General features: G+C 42.8%; 2 protein-coding genes across 2 annotated transcripts; one reads left to right on the plus strand and one right to left on the minus strand.

Moving 5' to 3' along the window:
• The first annotated feature begins 402 nt into the window (after positions 1-402).
• On the plus strand, positions 403-12,378 carry LOC113056598 (uncharacterized). The gene is made up of 6 exons (XM_026223358.1): positions 403-799; positions 893-993; positions 1,255-1,381; positions 1,468-1,566; positions 2,283-2,466; positions 10,887-12,378. The coding sequence occupies exons 1-5, from the start codon at positions 413-415 to the stop codon at positions 2,298-2,300; spliced, it is 732 nt and encodes a 243-aa protein (XP_026079143.1). The 5' UTR covers positions 403-412; the 3' UTR covers positions 2,301-2,466; positions 10,887-12,378.
• LOC113057465 (uncharacterized) lies at positions 11,224-13,732 on the minus strand. The gene is made up of 4 exons (XM_026224898.1): positions 13,421-13,732; positions 12,999-13,289; positions 12,299-12,576; positions 11,224-11,250 (listed from the first exon to the last, which is right to left on the minus strand). Exons 1-4 carry the CDS (start codon positions 13,635-13,637, stop codon positions 11,224-11,226), a joined length of 813 nt encoding a protein of 270 aa, XP_026080683.1. The 5' UTR covers positions 13,638-13,732.
• Positions 13,733-16,815: the final 3,083 nt, after the last annotated feature.

Here is a 16,815-nt window from a genome sequence, read left to right on the forward strand (position 1 = left end):
AATTCATTCAGAAACATGCGTCTTGTGTCTTGATCACAAATTATTAAAATGTGTTCTTAAATTCAACTGCAGTCAACTGCTTTTACTAAAAGATCTTTCTCAAGTCATTAATATCTTCTGTAATTTACCTTTCAATCATTTCCATGACCATATTTTGTCTGTCTTTGCCATTTTTCATTAAAGTGAAGTGTAACTCCGTGAATACTCAACGAAGAGACGTGAGAGAGATATCTATAGAAAGCTTGACATGTCTACTTTAAAACTAACCAGGTGCTGCTAACAGATATTCTGTGATAAAGTAATCCATATGAAAACAACGCGATGTCTGTTTTTCATGTCTCCCTTCGTTATATCTAATGTGACCACGCCCCCGCGCTGAACTCTATAGCAGGGTTTCAGTCACGTGATTAAGATGACGCGCGAGGGCGGGAAGAAGGCAGATGGAGGGCAGGAAGTAAACATGGAGAATACGTCTATAGAGGAAACCGTTGCAGAAAGTCAGTATTGTACGGATTTAGATCCAGTTTCAAGATATAGATACAAGGAGTTAATTAACAGATATGTTGGACGTGACCCGTACCTCATGAAGATGAGTGAGTTTTCAGTAGAACTGAAAGATTTACCGACAGTTGAGGCTGTTGACATCACCAACTATCTGGTCCTTCAGACATCGTACTACACCAGACAGCAAATGAAGGCCTACAAAAGTATGGAGGCATACAACTTTTTTGTCAACGGATGGGTCCACAACCTCGGTGTCAAACGGCTCCACGATGATCATCGTTTGGTCTTCGCCAGAGTGAGTGTTCTTATATTTTTTGTGCTAAGACGCTAGCAGTAATGCAACACATCTTAACGACGACGTTAGTCTGACAGTCGTCTATGTTCCAAGGTAAACCACTCTCAGAGGTCAAGCGAAACACCTCTGAAGACCTGGATTATTGCGAAGGAGGTTGGAGAAGTCATTGCAGCTCATTGCAATTGCATGGCAGGGTAGGTAATTTATGTTGGCTGGGATGTTTACAACGAGATCACACACACACCGTACTGCTAGCATACTGTGTACTTCAGAACCAGCGGAGAGAGAGCTTTAAGGAATAAACATGTTGATTAATGTTAAGTGCTACTCCATCCATTTTAGTATAAGTGGGCTATATTGCACATAATCAAAATGTGCTGATATATATGGCACTTTGCCACTTGTGCAGATTGCATTTGAGGTTTAAAAAATGTCATATTGTATTCTGTTCACAGACTATCAGAATCGTGTTCTCATGTAGGGGCAGTTCTTTTTTCCATTGAAGTTGGGGTAAAGATGCGAGATTCCGCTTCCTGCACAACAGAGCAGTGCAAGTGGCTGATGCCATCACATGTAAAAAAGGTAAGGTGACACGTTCACAGCAAACCTAATGTGGGACAGAGAATGTTATTTTGGGACACTGTTTAACAGTGTTAACTTATTTTCAGATTCCTGCTGCTCCAGTAGCTCTGATTGACTTCTCCTCAGCAAAAGCAAAAAAAATAAAGCTTGACCGTTCCATTGATGGCAGGACAACTGACAACAAGGTTGGGAAATCACTACCATGCCCAAGAGTTAAGAGAGGGTCAGAAACATATGCTAGGTTTTTTGAAACATTAAGCAAAAACTGTCCAAGGAGTGCAGCACTGATGGCTAGGGAGCCTTACCACAAAGAATTCATCCCCAAATCTTGCATGCTTCCTAAAACTGTTCTTGAATACAGAACACCGGAGACTCTGCAGCTACCCCCCAAAGAGCTTGGAGAGCTATGCCAGGATTTTCTGCTAGAAGAGCTCACCCTGTCTCATGTTCAGGCTGTAGAGAGGGCAACTCGAAGTCAGAGTGCAAGCAGGGTTTGGTTTAGGCAAAGAGCAGGACGTGTAACGGCCTCAAAGCTGAAACAAGTGCTTAAGACCAACCCCCAGCAGCCATCCAAGAGCTTGATCAAGGGCATATGCTACCCAGAAGCATATAGGTTCATCACAGCCGCTACAAGGTATTTAGGGTTTGAATTAGGGAAAGGCAAAGGTAAGATTTGGGGTATGAGGCATGAACAAATGTTTACTGTTTTCATAGTTGATTCATGGTATGGACAGCCCTGAAAGATAAACATTAGTTATAGGGTTATAAAGCTAGGGTTATGCAGGATTAGAACTAAGTATAGGGGTTAGGTTAATGGCATTTAAATCACTGAACTTGCTGTACATGTGCAATACAAAGTAATAATTTTCTGTTTCATGTGTTGCATGTGTACTGTGTACAGTTATGGATGCAAACATGAAGCACAAGCAAGAGGAGCATATGAGAAGCTGATGGTTCGGGAGCATGCAGGCTTCTCCTGTATGGACAGTGGTCTCTGGCTGAACCCCAAGTGGCCATACATGGGGTCCTCCCCTGATGGGATTGTCGCTTGTGACTGTCACGGAACTGGCATCTGCGAGATTAAGGTAACATTACAGTCTCTGTTGTATTAAATTCCCTATATCTCTAGTACGAGTCTAGTATCAAGTCCTAAACTGAGCAAAAACACAGAAATTATCTTTGTTAAAGGAAAACGAATCTTTATTTAGAGAAAATAATACATACCTGTCTTTTTTCAATGTGTGCACTTCATCTTTGCCCAGTGCGTTGTGAATGTGTTAGTATTAAGCCTAGCCCCATTCATTCCTTAGGATCCAAACAGGGATGAATTTCCTAAAACACTTCCTTGTTTTCCTTATTTAAAGACCGTTACATGAGTAGTTACACGAGTAAGTATGGTGGCACAAAAGAAAACATGGCGATTTTGTAAGCGGATAAAAAAATAACTACATCATATTGCGGAAGAGCACTTAGTTTGCAGCACTTCGACCTCAGCGCTCAGTAACATCATCACTCCTGACTACAGAAGTTTAAGTGGGGGAGGGTGGGTTTTTAGGAGCGATGATGTTACTGCGCGCTGAGGTCGAAGTGCTGCAAACTAAGTGCTCTTCCGCCATACAATATAGTTCTCATTTTTTATCCACTTAAAATATCGCCACGTTTTATTTTGTGCCACCATACTTACTCGTGTAACTACTCATGTAACCGTCTTTTAATAAGGAAAACATGGAAATGTTTAGTGGCTTCTAAATTCATCCCTGTTTGGATCCTAAGGAATGAATCGGGCTAGGCTTAATGCTAACACATTCACAACGCACTGGGCAAAGATGAAGTGCACACATTGAAAAAGACAGGTATGTATTAATTTCTCTAAATTGAGATAAGAACATAGTAAAATTGTAGAAAAGTAAAGTCAACTGCACCATCTGCTGGACACTCTTGGGTATCCAGGTTAACAAGCATCCAGGCCACCGTAGTTATCATGCACTGATCACGCGACAGGGCAGCCAATCAAATCACTGTGTTATCGGAGAACCTTTAAGCTTCGTTTTGCATGGTCAGAAAGAGATGGTTTGTGTCGTTTTCTCCTGATTCCTGTCAAAGTCGTGTGCGTTAATGACCAAAAGTAAGTGTTTGTTTATCTTGGATGGTGTTGTTAACGCTGATTAAGATCATTTGTTGAGATGTTTATGTATAAGATTAGACGATCGCGCGGAAGACCCGCGGCTCCGCAAGATCATTTGTTTATGTAAACATAAGCGCTGTAGACCAAATATGTATACGTAGAATCTTCATATTCAAATCATTATTGTGATTGTGCAATATTTCCACCTAATTCGAATGCTAATCAGTTCAGAAGTGTGGTTAATGTTTCAAATGTACATTTAATGCATATCTCCATATGTTTACATATGCTGCTTAGTTTCTAAGGTTTACATTCTATAAGTTTATATGCTAAACTGATTGTTTACATTTGATAATGTTATCTTGTTTGTTCTAAATCACTTGATTTATGTAATTTTATTTCTCCTTTCCTTTAGACCACAAATACACACTCATGCCTATATCCATATGACCATGCACAAGTTTGTATAAAGCAATGCCAACATACCAATGTAACCGGCAAACTTGATGGATATTAAAGTAACCAAACTGGAATTCCTGTCTCCGTGTCCTTACCGACACTCCATGGCGATGACCAAGAATTATACCTAAGAATCAGCACACCTTCCCTTCAAATTTGGTCCTTCGAGCCGGATCCGGGTCGTTACCATGGCAACTCCAGAGTCTGAAATATCTAAATCTGCTCCTGCCTCATCCCAGCGCCCACGCAGAACAATCCAGAGGCCTGCCTTCCTAGACGACTATGTGGTCAACTATACTGGGAACCCATCAGGACAGACTGTTAAACCTAAACAGAAGGTAATGGTGACTTCAACCCCCATCTCCTCTCACCACCTATTTGGAACAGCTGGGGCATCAGAAGATTTCATGCTGCAGATAATGGAAATTACAAGGCAACAGAGCGAGACTGCTAGACGCCAAACAGAACTCTTGGAAAAAGTCCTGCTACACAGTACTCCTCAAACATCTGCTCACTCCTCACAAGCATCATCTCGGCATCAGACACCTAGAACCCAGATCCTGAAATCAGTGGAAAAGGGAAGGCCAAAATCCGATGCCAGTCTTGATGTTGTAACTCCAGATCGTCATCCTTGGCCACAGCCTGGGAAAACCCAAAGCACCCAACCCCCTTTCGTTGAGGAGCTGTCTCAAATGCTGAGGAGAACCCAAATCAGAGACACTAATTTCCAGTCACCACCCCCAGTGAGCAGAGAGACCAGTCTGTCGACACACCATTATGCCTCACCATGCTGCAGCCCCTCAGCAGATCCGATTAGAACACATGTACATGCCAGTGCAGAACCCTGGATGAAACCATTACCTCCTCTCCCAGACCAGAGACCGAGACAAACCACCCAGCTCCCATACTATCAAGTACCACCACCTTCTGAAGCTTTCCCAGTGCAAAGTCAGTTTGCTCCAGAGACTGAGCCAATGTCAAGAATTTCGTACCCAGTTACAACATCTCATCTTAGAGCTGATGCAGTGCCCTACATTCCCCATCCCTCATCATACTGGCCTCCAACAGTAGAGGGCCCTACCTTCCCAGATTTCATTAAAGAAGACAGAGCCCAGTATGTGGAACTTAGGATTGCCCTAGACAACCTGCTTCACCCCCAACTACCAGAGCATTACAAATACTCCATCCTGCTTAAACATGTAAAGGTACCTAATGCACACAGACTGGTGCTAGCACATGCAGAGTCAGTTACGCCGTATACTAATGCTCTACAAGCCCTTGACAGAAGGTATGGCCGGCCCTACCAGTTTGTGCTAAGGGAAATAGAGACTTTGGAGAATCTGCCACCTATCCATGCTGGTGATGAGCGGGCATTTGACAGCTTTTCCCTTAGAGTCCAAGCCATAGTCGGTATGCTCAAAGCCTTGAAGGAGGAGGGGATTGAAGAACTGCACAGTGGATCAAATGTGAAACGCCTTCTGAACCGTCTTCCTCGTTCACAACAAACCCAATTTAGGAGACATCACCTCAAAAGAAACCCAGATAAGACCAAGTTCTCCCTCCTCGAGTTTGCAGATTGGCTACAGCTAGAAGCCAACTGTATGGAATTTGACCCAACTGATGAGACAAAAACCATAAAACGAGAACAAAGGGCAGTGATTCGGGGATATAGCAAACAAACGACCGTATTGCATGGTGTAGAACAAAGACAGGCCACAGAACCATTACCTGAATCCAAAGCAGTTCATCCCAAATTACCTACCAAGCGCAAAGCCGTCTGTCCATACTGTTGTGCAGAACATTACCTCAGCCAGTGTACCGTATTCACAACATTAACTAAGGAGCAAATGGTTGGATGGATCAAAGACAATAAACGATGCTGGAAATGTGCACGCTCTCACATGGCCAAGGACTGTGACCTAAAGAGACCGTGCCATCTTTGCCAAGCCAAACACCTCTCCATACTCCACGACATCAACCAAAGGAAAGGTGAGGTTACCAGTGAGAACAATAGTCTGTACAACTCCACCACAGAGACTCTTTACTTAGACCAACCTCGTTGTGGTGGCAAGGTGTTCCTGAAAGTTGTAAAGGTTACCATACATCATCAACAGAAAGCTTTGGACACATTTGCTGTACTTGATGACGGTTCAGAGCGCACCATTCTGCTTGACACAGCTGCACAGCATCTAGGATTAAAAGGCAAACCTGAGCAACTGAATTTACGGACAGTACACCAAGACATCAGGACATTGCATGGCACTTCCATAAACTTCAGCTTATCCACTCCAACTGACCCTAAGAAAAGGTTCAGCATTCAGGGGGCCTTCACAGCTGATCAGTTTGGTTTAGCAGAATACACCTACCCTGTGAGTACCCTGCAGGAAAGGTACAGACACCTGAGAGGGATTCCTATACCACCTCTGGTGAAAGCTTGCCCACTTCTTCTTATTGGTTCAGATCACCCTGAGCTTATCACCCCAATTGAACCAGTGCGACTGGGTCCACCTGGGGGTCCAGCTGCAGTCAGAACTCGCCTTGGCTGGACCCTGCAAGGCCCTTCCAAACATCTGCAGGAACAACTATCAGTATCCCATTGTCTGTTCACATCCAACTGCTCCCCATCTGTAGATCTGTTTCATCACGTTGAACGGTTATGGCAGATGGACATCCTGCCTTATCGCTGTGAAAAGATGGTAATAAGGTCACAACAGGACAGAGAAGCACTGAACATGCTGGAGACACAGACTGTCAGAGTAAAAGTAGATGGAGTTGAACGATACGCCACTCCACTTTTGAGAGTTAAAACTATGCCTCTGTTACATGCTCCAAAGGATGCTGTTATGTGCCATCTCCGTAGCACTGAACGTCGGTTGGCAAAGGACCTAACATTAGCTAACAAGTACAAAGACGAGATCCAGAAATTGGAGAAAAATGGTTACGCCACTAAGATATCACCTGAAGAAGCAGCCCAATCTACAGAATCATGGTATCTACCCCACCATATTGTCACCCACAATGGCAAACATAGAGTGGTGTTTAACTGCTCATACACCTACAATGGTCAAAATCTAAACAAGCAGCTGTTACCTGGACCTACTCTAGGCCCCTCTCTCCTTGGAGTATTGATCCGCTTCAGAGAACATAGAGTAGCCATTAGTGGAGACATAAAGGGAATGTTCCATCAGGTCCGCCTGCTCCCCAGAGACAGACCCCTCCTAAGGTTCCTGTGGCGAGACCTAGAGCCAGAAAACCCACCTGATGTGTACGAGTGGCAGGTTCTTCCATTCGGCACAACCTGTAGCCCCTGTTGTGCGACATTCGCAGTACAGCGACACGTTTTTACTCATTGCCAACCTGGTGATAAGCTACGACAGTCAGTTGAACGCTGCTTTTATGTTGACAACTGTTTACAGAGTACTGCATCCTTGACAGAAGCCAAGGAGCTGATCAATGGGTTAAGGTCCCTACTGGGTTCAGGCGGGTTTGAAATCCGTCAGTGGGCGAGCAATGAGGCCTCAGTGGTTAGCCATCTCCCCAAAGAGGCTAGGTCAGAGAACACAGAGTTGTGGATTTCCCTCAGCCAATCAGATCCACAAGAGATGACCCTGGGATTAAACTGGCGCTGTGTGGTAGACACCCTCCATTACCGCCATCGTCCTCTATCCTACCATGAGGTAACGATGAGAAATATCTACCGTGTTCTCGCCAGCCAGTACGACCCCTTAGGCTACATAATACCTTTCACAACCAGGGCTAAAACCTTAGTGCGACAACTGTGGGTGAAGGAAAGAGAATGGGATGACCCCCTTCTTCCATCAGATCTGCTAAAAGCCTGGCAAAAATGGGAAGCAGAACTAGAACATCTACCACTGATCACCATACCTCGGTGTTATGTGTCAGCCATGCTGGATATCCCAGAGGCAGAACGAGAACTTCACATCTTCTGTGACGCCTCTGAGACAGCCTATGGATCAGTAGCATACCTTCGCACTGAACACCAAGGCCTAGTGGAATTGGCATTTATCCATGCCAGATCAAGAGTATCTCCAAAAAGGCAACAATCAATGCCTAGGCTTGAACTTTGTGCCGCCCTCACTGGAGCGCAGTTAGCCAAGATACTTCATAATGAGATATCATTGGAAATTAGGAACACATTCTTGTGGAGTGACTCAACAACAGTACTCACTTGGCTAAAATCAGAGTCCTGCAGATTTAAAGTTTTTGTAGGAACCAGAGTAAGCGAGATACAAGAACTCACAGAAGGTTACTGCTGGCGTTATGTAGATTCAGGAAACAACGTTGCAGATGACATCACACGTGGCAAAACCTTGCTTGAATTATCCCAACCCAATCGATGGTATAAAGGGCCAGACTTCCTCTACCTACCACCCGCAACATGGCCAGAAAGTCCTGTCATTGGGCTGAATGAGGACCCCACCGAGCTTCGTAACACAAAGTTTTGTGGCCTCACTTTGACTTGTACTGGATTATCACTGCCAGATGCTACCCAATTCTCAACCTTTGAAGAACTTCTGGAAGCTACTTGCAGATCCAGTCAGGGGTTGGTGGGGGAAACGGGTGACCCAGGAGCACTGGAGTACCAGCAGTCTGAATCAAGTCTTTTGAGGCAAGCCCAATTAGACAGTTTCCCTACAGAATATCAGGCCCTAACAAATGGCAAGCCAATCCCTTTGTCCAGTAGTCTGCTCACTTTGTCACCAGAGTTGGATAAAACGACTGCACTCATCCGTGTAGGAGGAAGACTGCGGCAAACTACCAACCTGAGTTACAGTACTCTGCATCCCATAGTCTTGGACCCAAAACACCCGATTACCCGCCTCCTTATAAAGCAGTATGATACCAAACTCGGCCATCCTGGTCCAGAAAGGGTCTTTGCAGAAATGCGAAGATATTACTGGATACTCAGAGGGAGACAAGCAATACGGCGCCATCAGCATTCCTGTGTCGAGTGTCAAAAGTGGAGAGCTAAACCTAAAATTCCAAAAATGGCAGAGCTTCCCCCCGCCAGACTCCGCCTGATGAAACCAGCTTTCTACTCCACAGGTGTAGATTGCTTCGGCCCATTCCTGGTAAAGCGAGGAAGGAGTAATGAAAAGAGGTGGGGAATAATTTTTAAATGTATGACGACCCGCTGTGTCCACTTGGATTTACTGAGTAACATGGATACAGACTCGTTTCTGATGGCCCTTAGGCGTATGGTTGCTCGACGTGGAACGCCTTTTGAAATCCTGTCAGATCAGGGCACCAACTTTCGAGGAGGTGAAAAGGAACTACAGACAGCTTTCAGTTCCATGAGCCCAGACCTCCAAACCCAGTTAGCAAAACAGAAGATTCAGTTTCAATACAATCCCCCAAATGCCCCACATTTTGGAGGTATGTGGGAGCGTGAAATCCGCTCTGTTAAAACTGCCATGCGTACCATCATCGGGTCCCAAACTCTCACAGAGGAAGTCCTCAGAACACTCCTTATAGAAGTTGAGGCTATACTCAATGCAAAGCCATTGGGTTATGTTTCTTCTGATGTAGCGGATCCAGATCCAGTGACCCCAAATTACCTGTTGATGGGGCGGCCAGATGCATCACTACCACAAGTGATTTACCCAGAATCCGAAATTCTTAGTCGGAAAAGATGGCGGCAATCACAAGTACTGGCAGATCAATTTTGGACAAGTTTTATAAAGAATTACTTGCCCACCCTGCAACCACGGCAGAAATGGATGAGAGATTCCAGCAACCTCACACCTGGGACTGTTGTGATGATAATTGACTACCAACTCCCCCGAGCTCTTTGGCCTGTCGGCAAAGTAGTAACCATATACCCTGGATCAGATGGCAATGTCCGTTCTGCAGAAATTGAAGTAAAAAACAAGCACTACCATCGACCAGTGTCTCGTCTTATCACACTGCCCGCCATTCCAGATAATGACCCTGCAACAGACTAAACAAGGAGGTTAGAAATTACATTTGCACAGCAAATGTAGGGGCGGCTGTAGAAAAGTAAAGTCAACTGCACCATCTGCTGGACACTCTTGGGTATCCAGGTTAACAAGCATCCAGGCCACCGTAGTTATCATGCACTGATCACGCGACAGGGCAGCCAATCAAATCACTGTGTTATCGGAGAACCTTTAAGCTTCGTTTTGCATGGTCAGAAAGAGATGGTTTGTGTCGTTTTCTCCTGATTCCTGTCAAAGTCGTGTGCGTTAATGACCAAAAGTAAGTGTTTGTTTATCTTGGATGGTGTTGTTAACGCTGATTAAGATCATTTGTTGAGATGTTTATGTATAAGATTAGACGATCGCGCGGAAGACCCGCGGCTCCGCAAGATCATTTGTTTATGTAAACATAAGCGCTGTAGACCAAATATGTATACGTAGAATCTTCATATTCAAATCATTATTGTGATTGTGCAATATTTCCACCTAATTCGAATGCTAATCAGTTCAGAAGTGTGGTTAATGTTTCAAATGTACATTTAATGCATATCTCCATATGTTTACATATGCTGCTTAGTTTCTAAGGTTTACATTCTATAAGTTTATATGCTAAACTGATTGTTTACATTTGATAATGTTATCTTGTTTGTTCTAAATCACTTGATTTATGTAATTTTATTTCTCCTTTCCTTTAGACCACAAATACACACTCATGCCTATATCCATATGACCATGCACAAGTTTGTATAAAGCAATGCCAACATACCAATGTAACCGGCAAACTTGATGGATATTAAAGTAACCAAACTGGAATTCCTGTCTCCGTGTCCTTACCGACACTCCATGGCGATGACCAAGAATTATACCTAAGAATCAGCACACCTTCCCTTCAAAAATACTGAAAAACGATGGTGTTTTCCTTTAATCTATTTTTCATATGTTCTTCTCACTGTGATTTTAGTGCCCACACTCTCACCAAGATGAAGCCAATCTGCGCATGTGTGCAGGGGAAAAGAGTTTCTGCCTCGTCAATGATGGAGATAATGTTAAACTGGACCGAAGTCATGACTACTACTACCAAGTTCAGGCACAGCTTCACATTGTAGGTGCTGAGTACTGTGACTTTGTTGTGTGGAACTGTCATGACATTTTTGTGGAAAGGATTTTGCCTGATTTTGAACTTTGGGATGATGTGATTCCTAAAGTTGAGTGCTTTTTTAGAAACTGTTTACTTCCAGAAGTACTGGGACAGCAAGTTACAAACTTACATGTGTAAAATATGATGAAACATTATTTACTTAGTTCCAGGCACTCTTGAAAGTGGGCTGTGTGATACATTGCCGTTATATCAATACTGTTGTATGAGACATGACATTTTGAATATTGTTATGATTAAATGCTATTGAGAATACAGAATAATACATGGTGGTTTATTTACAAGATTAGATTTTTCAACAAGTGTTAAAATAACTACAAGAACATGGTGTGCAATAGTACATTGGAATCCATTTCATTACATATAATAGATATCGCCAGTACAATTGGATTATTGGATAGAAATATTACATTTGAAACATATTAACAAAATGATGTCCCTCCCTCTTGTCCTTCCCTTCCTCCTTACTCTAATGGGACAACAGACTCACAAAGATTAGACAAGACACAGCAAATAACCCCAATCTTGTCAATCATTGCTAGTGCCTCACCTGGTTTTGTTGCCATGTGCTCTATGGGCATAGCCCTGCTTTGCAGAATCTGATATTTTCTTCTGACTAAACCGATGACTCTCTCGACATGAATACGCAAATTCGCTATTTTTCTAGTTTCTGCCACCTCATACGCTGACAGTTGTTTTCTCCCCTTGGTAAATGCAGGTATCTGTAGTGAAGCACAGTAAAATCCGACACTATCACCAATATTGAACCCACGGTCTGCTAGAACAATATCTCCAGGTAACAGGTTTTTTAGGAGGCCACTCTCTATTGTGATCTGTTTATCGCTGACTCTCCCTCCCCAGGCACAAGATATGTAAGTGACATAGCCTTGGGGTGCAACACCAAGCAGAAATTTTACAGTATGGTGATGCTTGTAATTTGACCACGTTTGAGCTTGGGCTAGTAAATTAGAGGGCTTCTCAATAAAAACTTCAAAACAATCAACTATCACAGCAACTTTACATCCAAATGCCTGTCTGAATGCCATTGGCATTGTAGCTTGAAGTACATGCCGCTCTGGCCACTCAATTTGAAATTCTAACCTGTCATGAAGTATGTCAATTACTTTATGCCAAACTCTAGAAGCAGTGGGCAGAGAGATCTTGAACCTAAAAGCTAAATCTTTCAGCGGGAGATTTAGTCTTAGCTTCATCAAAACTAAGATGAACTGTTCAAATTTAGACAGCACAGACATAGGACCACATGTGATGTAGGGTTCACACAGCTCAAAAATCTGCATTAAAACAAAGAAGTTGGGAAGCCCTGTGTAGAACTTTGTCTTGTCTTCATTTTTTTCAAAGGACTCCTGGTTGAACTGTGAGTCCAGTGCTTTGGTCCGAAGATCTCCCAGCTCTGTTGTGTTCTGTCTCAGAACATCCTCCATTTTCTCAATATCATCCATCGTTAGTTCCGTCTGGCATCCGGCATCTGCATAGTCTGCAATATAGCAGTCGGGAACATAATTAGTGAAACTCACAGGTGAAACATAACAGGTGAAACTCAAAATTTGAATATCGTGCAAAAGTTAATTTATTTGAATAATTCAACTTAAAAGGCAAAACATTTTTCACAATATTCTAATTTTGAATTTGGGGTTTCATAAGCTGTAAGCCATAATCATTTCAATTATAACAGATATCGGCATGAATTATCTCACTTTGCATGACTCTATATAATATATTAGTTTCACCAGAAATTCATGAATATGAATTATGTGCGTTTATATGAAGTTATCTTATTGACAACCTTTTTACAAACATGCAAGTTGTCTGGTCCAATTACACAGGGTGATTTTCTGACAATCACATTTGTAACATTTAATAATAATGCTAGTTACACATCTTAGCACAATAATTTACCTTGATCATTTAATGTCCCATTCCCACTGATGTCCTTTGACTGTGAGATGTCAGCTGACTGCTTCGGTTCGGAGCTCTCGGCTGTCTGCGTTAGATCCGGGCTCTCAGCTGTCTGTTGGAGATTCAACATAGCCTCTGCACATTCCGACCGTCTTTGTTTGTCTTCCTTGAGCTTCATCCTCTGCTCTCGTTGCAGAGATGCCTCTGATTTGGGCTTAATTTTTTGGTAACCGAGGTTGACTGTCGGAGCCCAGTCTACCGACTCAACGTCAACCAAAGCGCTAGGGCAGCCTAAACAGTCACAATGAAGTCCATATTAGACTACCGGTAACGTAATAATTATTACTAAGTAAATTTGCATTTAACGACAACCTATATAGATATATAAACACAGCCACAAAAAAGTTAGCTAGCAAACATACCTCCGACAAAGTGGTCGCTGCAGACACGGGCATTAGCAGACTCTGCTCCTCCCGACCGCAGACGTACGTTTAAAATCCACTTTTTACGTCGTTGTTCTGTGAGCTTTTTACATTTCTCACCTTTATGGACGACAATCTTTGGAACTCTGAAAAAACCCTTTCCTTTTTCACGGTTAGAACGATTGGAGCAGCCGTAAACTGCACAAAACATGGGCATTTTTACAGACGGCAGATCCTCGCGAATTCACTTCCTGCCCTCCATCTGAATTTCGCGCGTTCGCGAAGAAGCAATGTGACGTCACGTGAAACCAACCTATTCAGATTCAAACTGAAGCGTGCGGCTTGAATACACACACACAGAAGAAAAGCAGCGGGACTGTTCAAGTTTTTTATTTTACTGTTTGCTTCGCGATGGGAGAAATAAGACATAATTCACCCCAAACAGATGCTAACGCATAGTTTAGCGTGGAGGTGTGTGCGGAACAACCAATCAAACCTGACTATGTTAGTTGACCAATCAGAACACAGTATGCTACCGAAAGGTGGGGTTTAAGGAAACTGAATCTTTTGAACAGCTTCGCGCGAACCGTTTGGGGATCTCTGAGAATTGAGGTAATTTTAAAATGATATTTTGACAAAATGACAATGTTTTTTAACCTTGGATGGATTTAAACCTGTTGTACAGGACTTATAAACAGTGATAGGATGCTTAGAATTTTCATCTTACTGGCTCTTTAAAAATGCACAGTAAAATAAGATTACAGTGTACAGTCAGTGCTCACTGAGTAGGGCGCTTGAAGAACACACTCCTGTAATATGAAGGATGGAGAAACCGCTACAGCCTATAAATAGAGAAAAGAAGGTTTTCTGGTCTGGGGTTGTGCAACCAGCATATATTTCATGGTTTCTTCATTTATTCCTGCCATGCAAATGATAATGTAATAATGGTGGAACATAATACAATCAAAAAGTTGATTTAATTGGTTTTAACAGAAACCTAATACGCAGATGAAGTCTTGTTCACTGCCTAATATCATGATGTGGTCAGAAACCGCTCACAGACTCGACGCAAGCAGAATAACTCTGTTCATATTCTCACTGCACATATGTAAAATACTTGATAATGTGTTCATAATCCAGACTGATCTCATGAAGCTCTGGAGACACCTGTCATGTGTGTCTGATACACCTGGGCTCATGTGGATATAGATGACTGTTCTAGCACTTCCACAGATTTCAATAACTGTGGATTAGTTCCCTGAAGGATCCTCTAAAGGACATGAACGGACAGACGTGAGGAGACACCTAGAGGACCTCACACAGGTGACCGCTGCAGAACCCTGACCGGACACCTCAGAACGACTGACCGCGTGTATAGTCCTGCAGATAAAGCACAGGCTCTCTGTGCGTCACGCTGATATGACGTTACACAGACGCACTTCACCTCCGCTGCTGGATTTCATCAGCAGTTTGATCAGAATCTCAACACCAGACACGTGATTCAGTTTAGATTTAGCCGAGGGATTTTAATGATTTTTTGCAACTCAGGTTTGAGAACACATGACAGATGATGCAAGCGTTCTGAAACAGATCAGGAGTAGTGCACTAATCAGGGCTGTAACCACCACAGACACTAATGAGGACGAATCAGACGTGGAAACCCTGTCCTGTCCACTATCTGATGTTCACTCTACTCGGTTTGTTCTGAAAGTTTTTGCGTTTATTTTGCAATGAGGCTGCTGTGTCTAACACTACTCATCAATGTCAAATGTTGACTGAGATGGCCAATCAGAACAAAGAAGGCGGGGCTTACGGATCAGAGAAACACTAACTCAGAAGCATGATTCAGTTTTAACAGTGAAGGAGTGTGAGGAAACAAGCTAAAATGTTTAATATATGCACAAACTTGACAACCATTACAACAATTATGCTGTTTGGGATTTAAATATCTAAAAAAGTGATTCATGTAATTCAGAACCGAATATGATGAAGCAAGAAACATTCAGCCATTTTCAAGATATTTAGAATATGATTCAATTGTTAAACATTTGCAGGGTTTCAAAGAGGTTCCTTTACTTTAAATTATTTTACATTTTTTCCCAGTCTTTCTTTTTTCATTATTGACTTAAGTCCCTTTAAATTCACCAATAATGTCATTTAGCCAAAAATAAATGGTTCAAGACATGGTTAGGGGTTCAGCATTTGGTATAAATAATAATTTAAGGATCTTCTTTAATCTAGTGTTTCACATACACTGTGTTCAAGACAGATTTTGCACAGTGTCACTACACACACTCTCTCTCTCTCTCTCTCACACACACACACACACACACACACTCCTTGCTGTTGTCGCCTCTGGCTTGCTAAGTTGTCATATCATTGACTTGATTGCACAGATACTGAGCTGAATGATGACAATTTAATTCAGTGATGAACTGCCTTTAAATGAAAAGTGTTTACTGTTGTTCTTCTGCATTACACACTCTTATTTTAATACGGTAAACCTGCTTTAACAATCTGTATTGTTAAGAGCACTATATAAATATAGGTGACTTGACACACAGAGACACACGCTCACACACACACACACAGAGAGACACTCTCTCTCTCGCTCACACAGACACACTCTCTCCCTCTCTCACACGCACACACACACACACACTCTCTCACACACACACACACACTCTCTCACACACACAGACACACACGCACACACACTCTCTCTCTCTCTCTCACACGCACACACACACACAGACACACCTTCTCTCTCACACACACACACACACTCTCTCTCTCTCTCTCACACACACACACACACACACACTTGGGTTTCTTCAGCGTCAGAGTAAATGCTTTCTGCTGATTGCACCACACACACACACACACACACACACACACACACACACACACACACACACACAGGAGCCCAGAGACCTTTCTCTGACTCAATCATTTCCTGCAAGTCAGCACAAAATTCAGTTCAATTCATTTAGAAATCCTAAAAGGTTTCATTTATGGATTAGCGGAGGAAAGAGTTTTGCACTCTGGGGCCGTGAAGGACATAACATTTTACTTTGTTTTGAAGCAGCTGGAAAGTGAATCTTGATGATCTGGGAAACAAGCAGACAGAGAGTAGATAACCTGTTAGTGAGGATTCGGCCTTAGACACAGCCTTACAGTCCAGCTACTGTTTATAAACACATCTCTATGAATGCACACATTTAAAACGGCCTAAAATACTCCCAGAGGTGACAGTAATAGACGGAGAGATGAGTGAAATCATTTCACAAACAATCCTCACACCTGTGCTTCTCGTGACACAGAAGAGCAGATGGAGGACAATCACTTCTAATGGATTCACACACACACAGCTCTGAGACAAGAACTTTCCATCT

This window comes from Carassius auratus, chromosome 38 (assembly GCF_003368295.1).
Source record: "Carassius auratus strain Wakin chromosome 38, ASM336829v1, whole genome shotgun sequence".
Classification (NCBI taxonomy): Eukaryota; Metazoa; Chordata; class Actinopteri; order Cypriniformes; family Cyprinidae; genus Carassius; species Carassius auratus.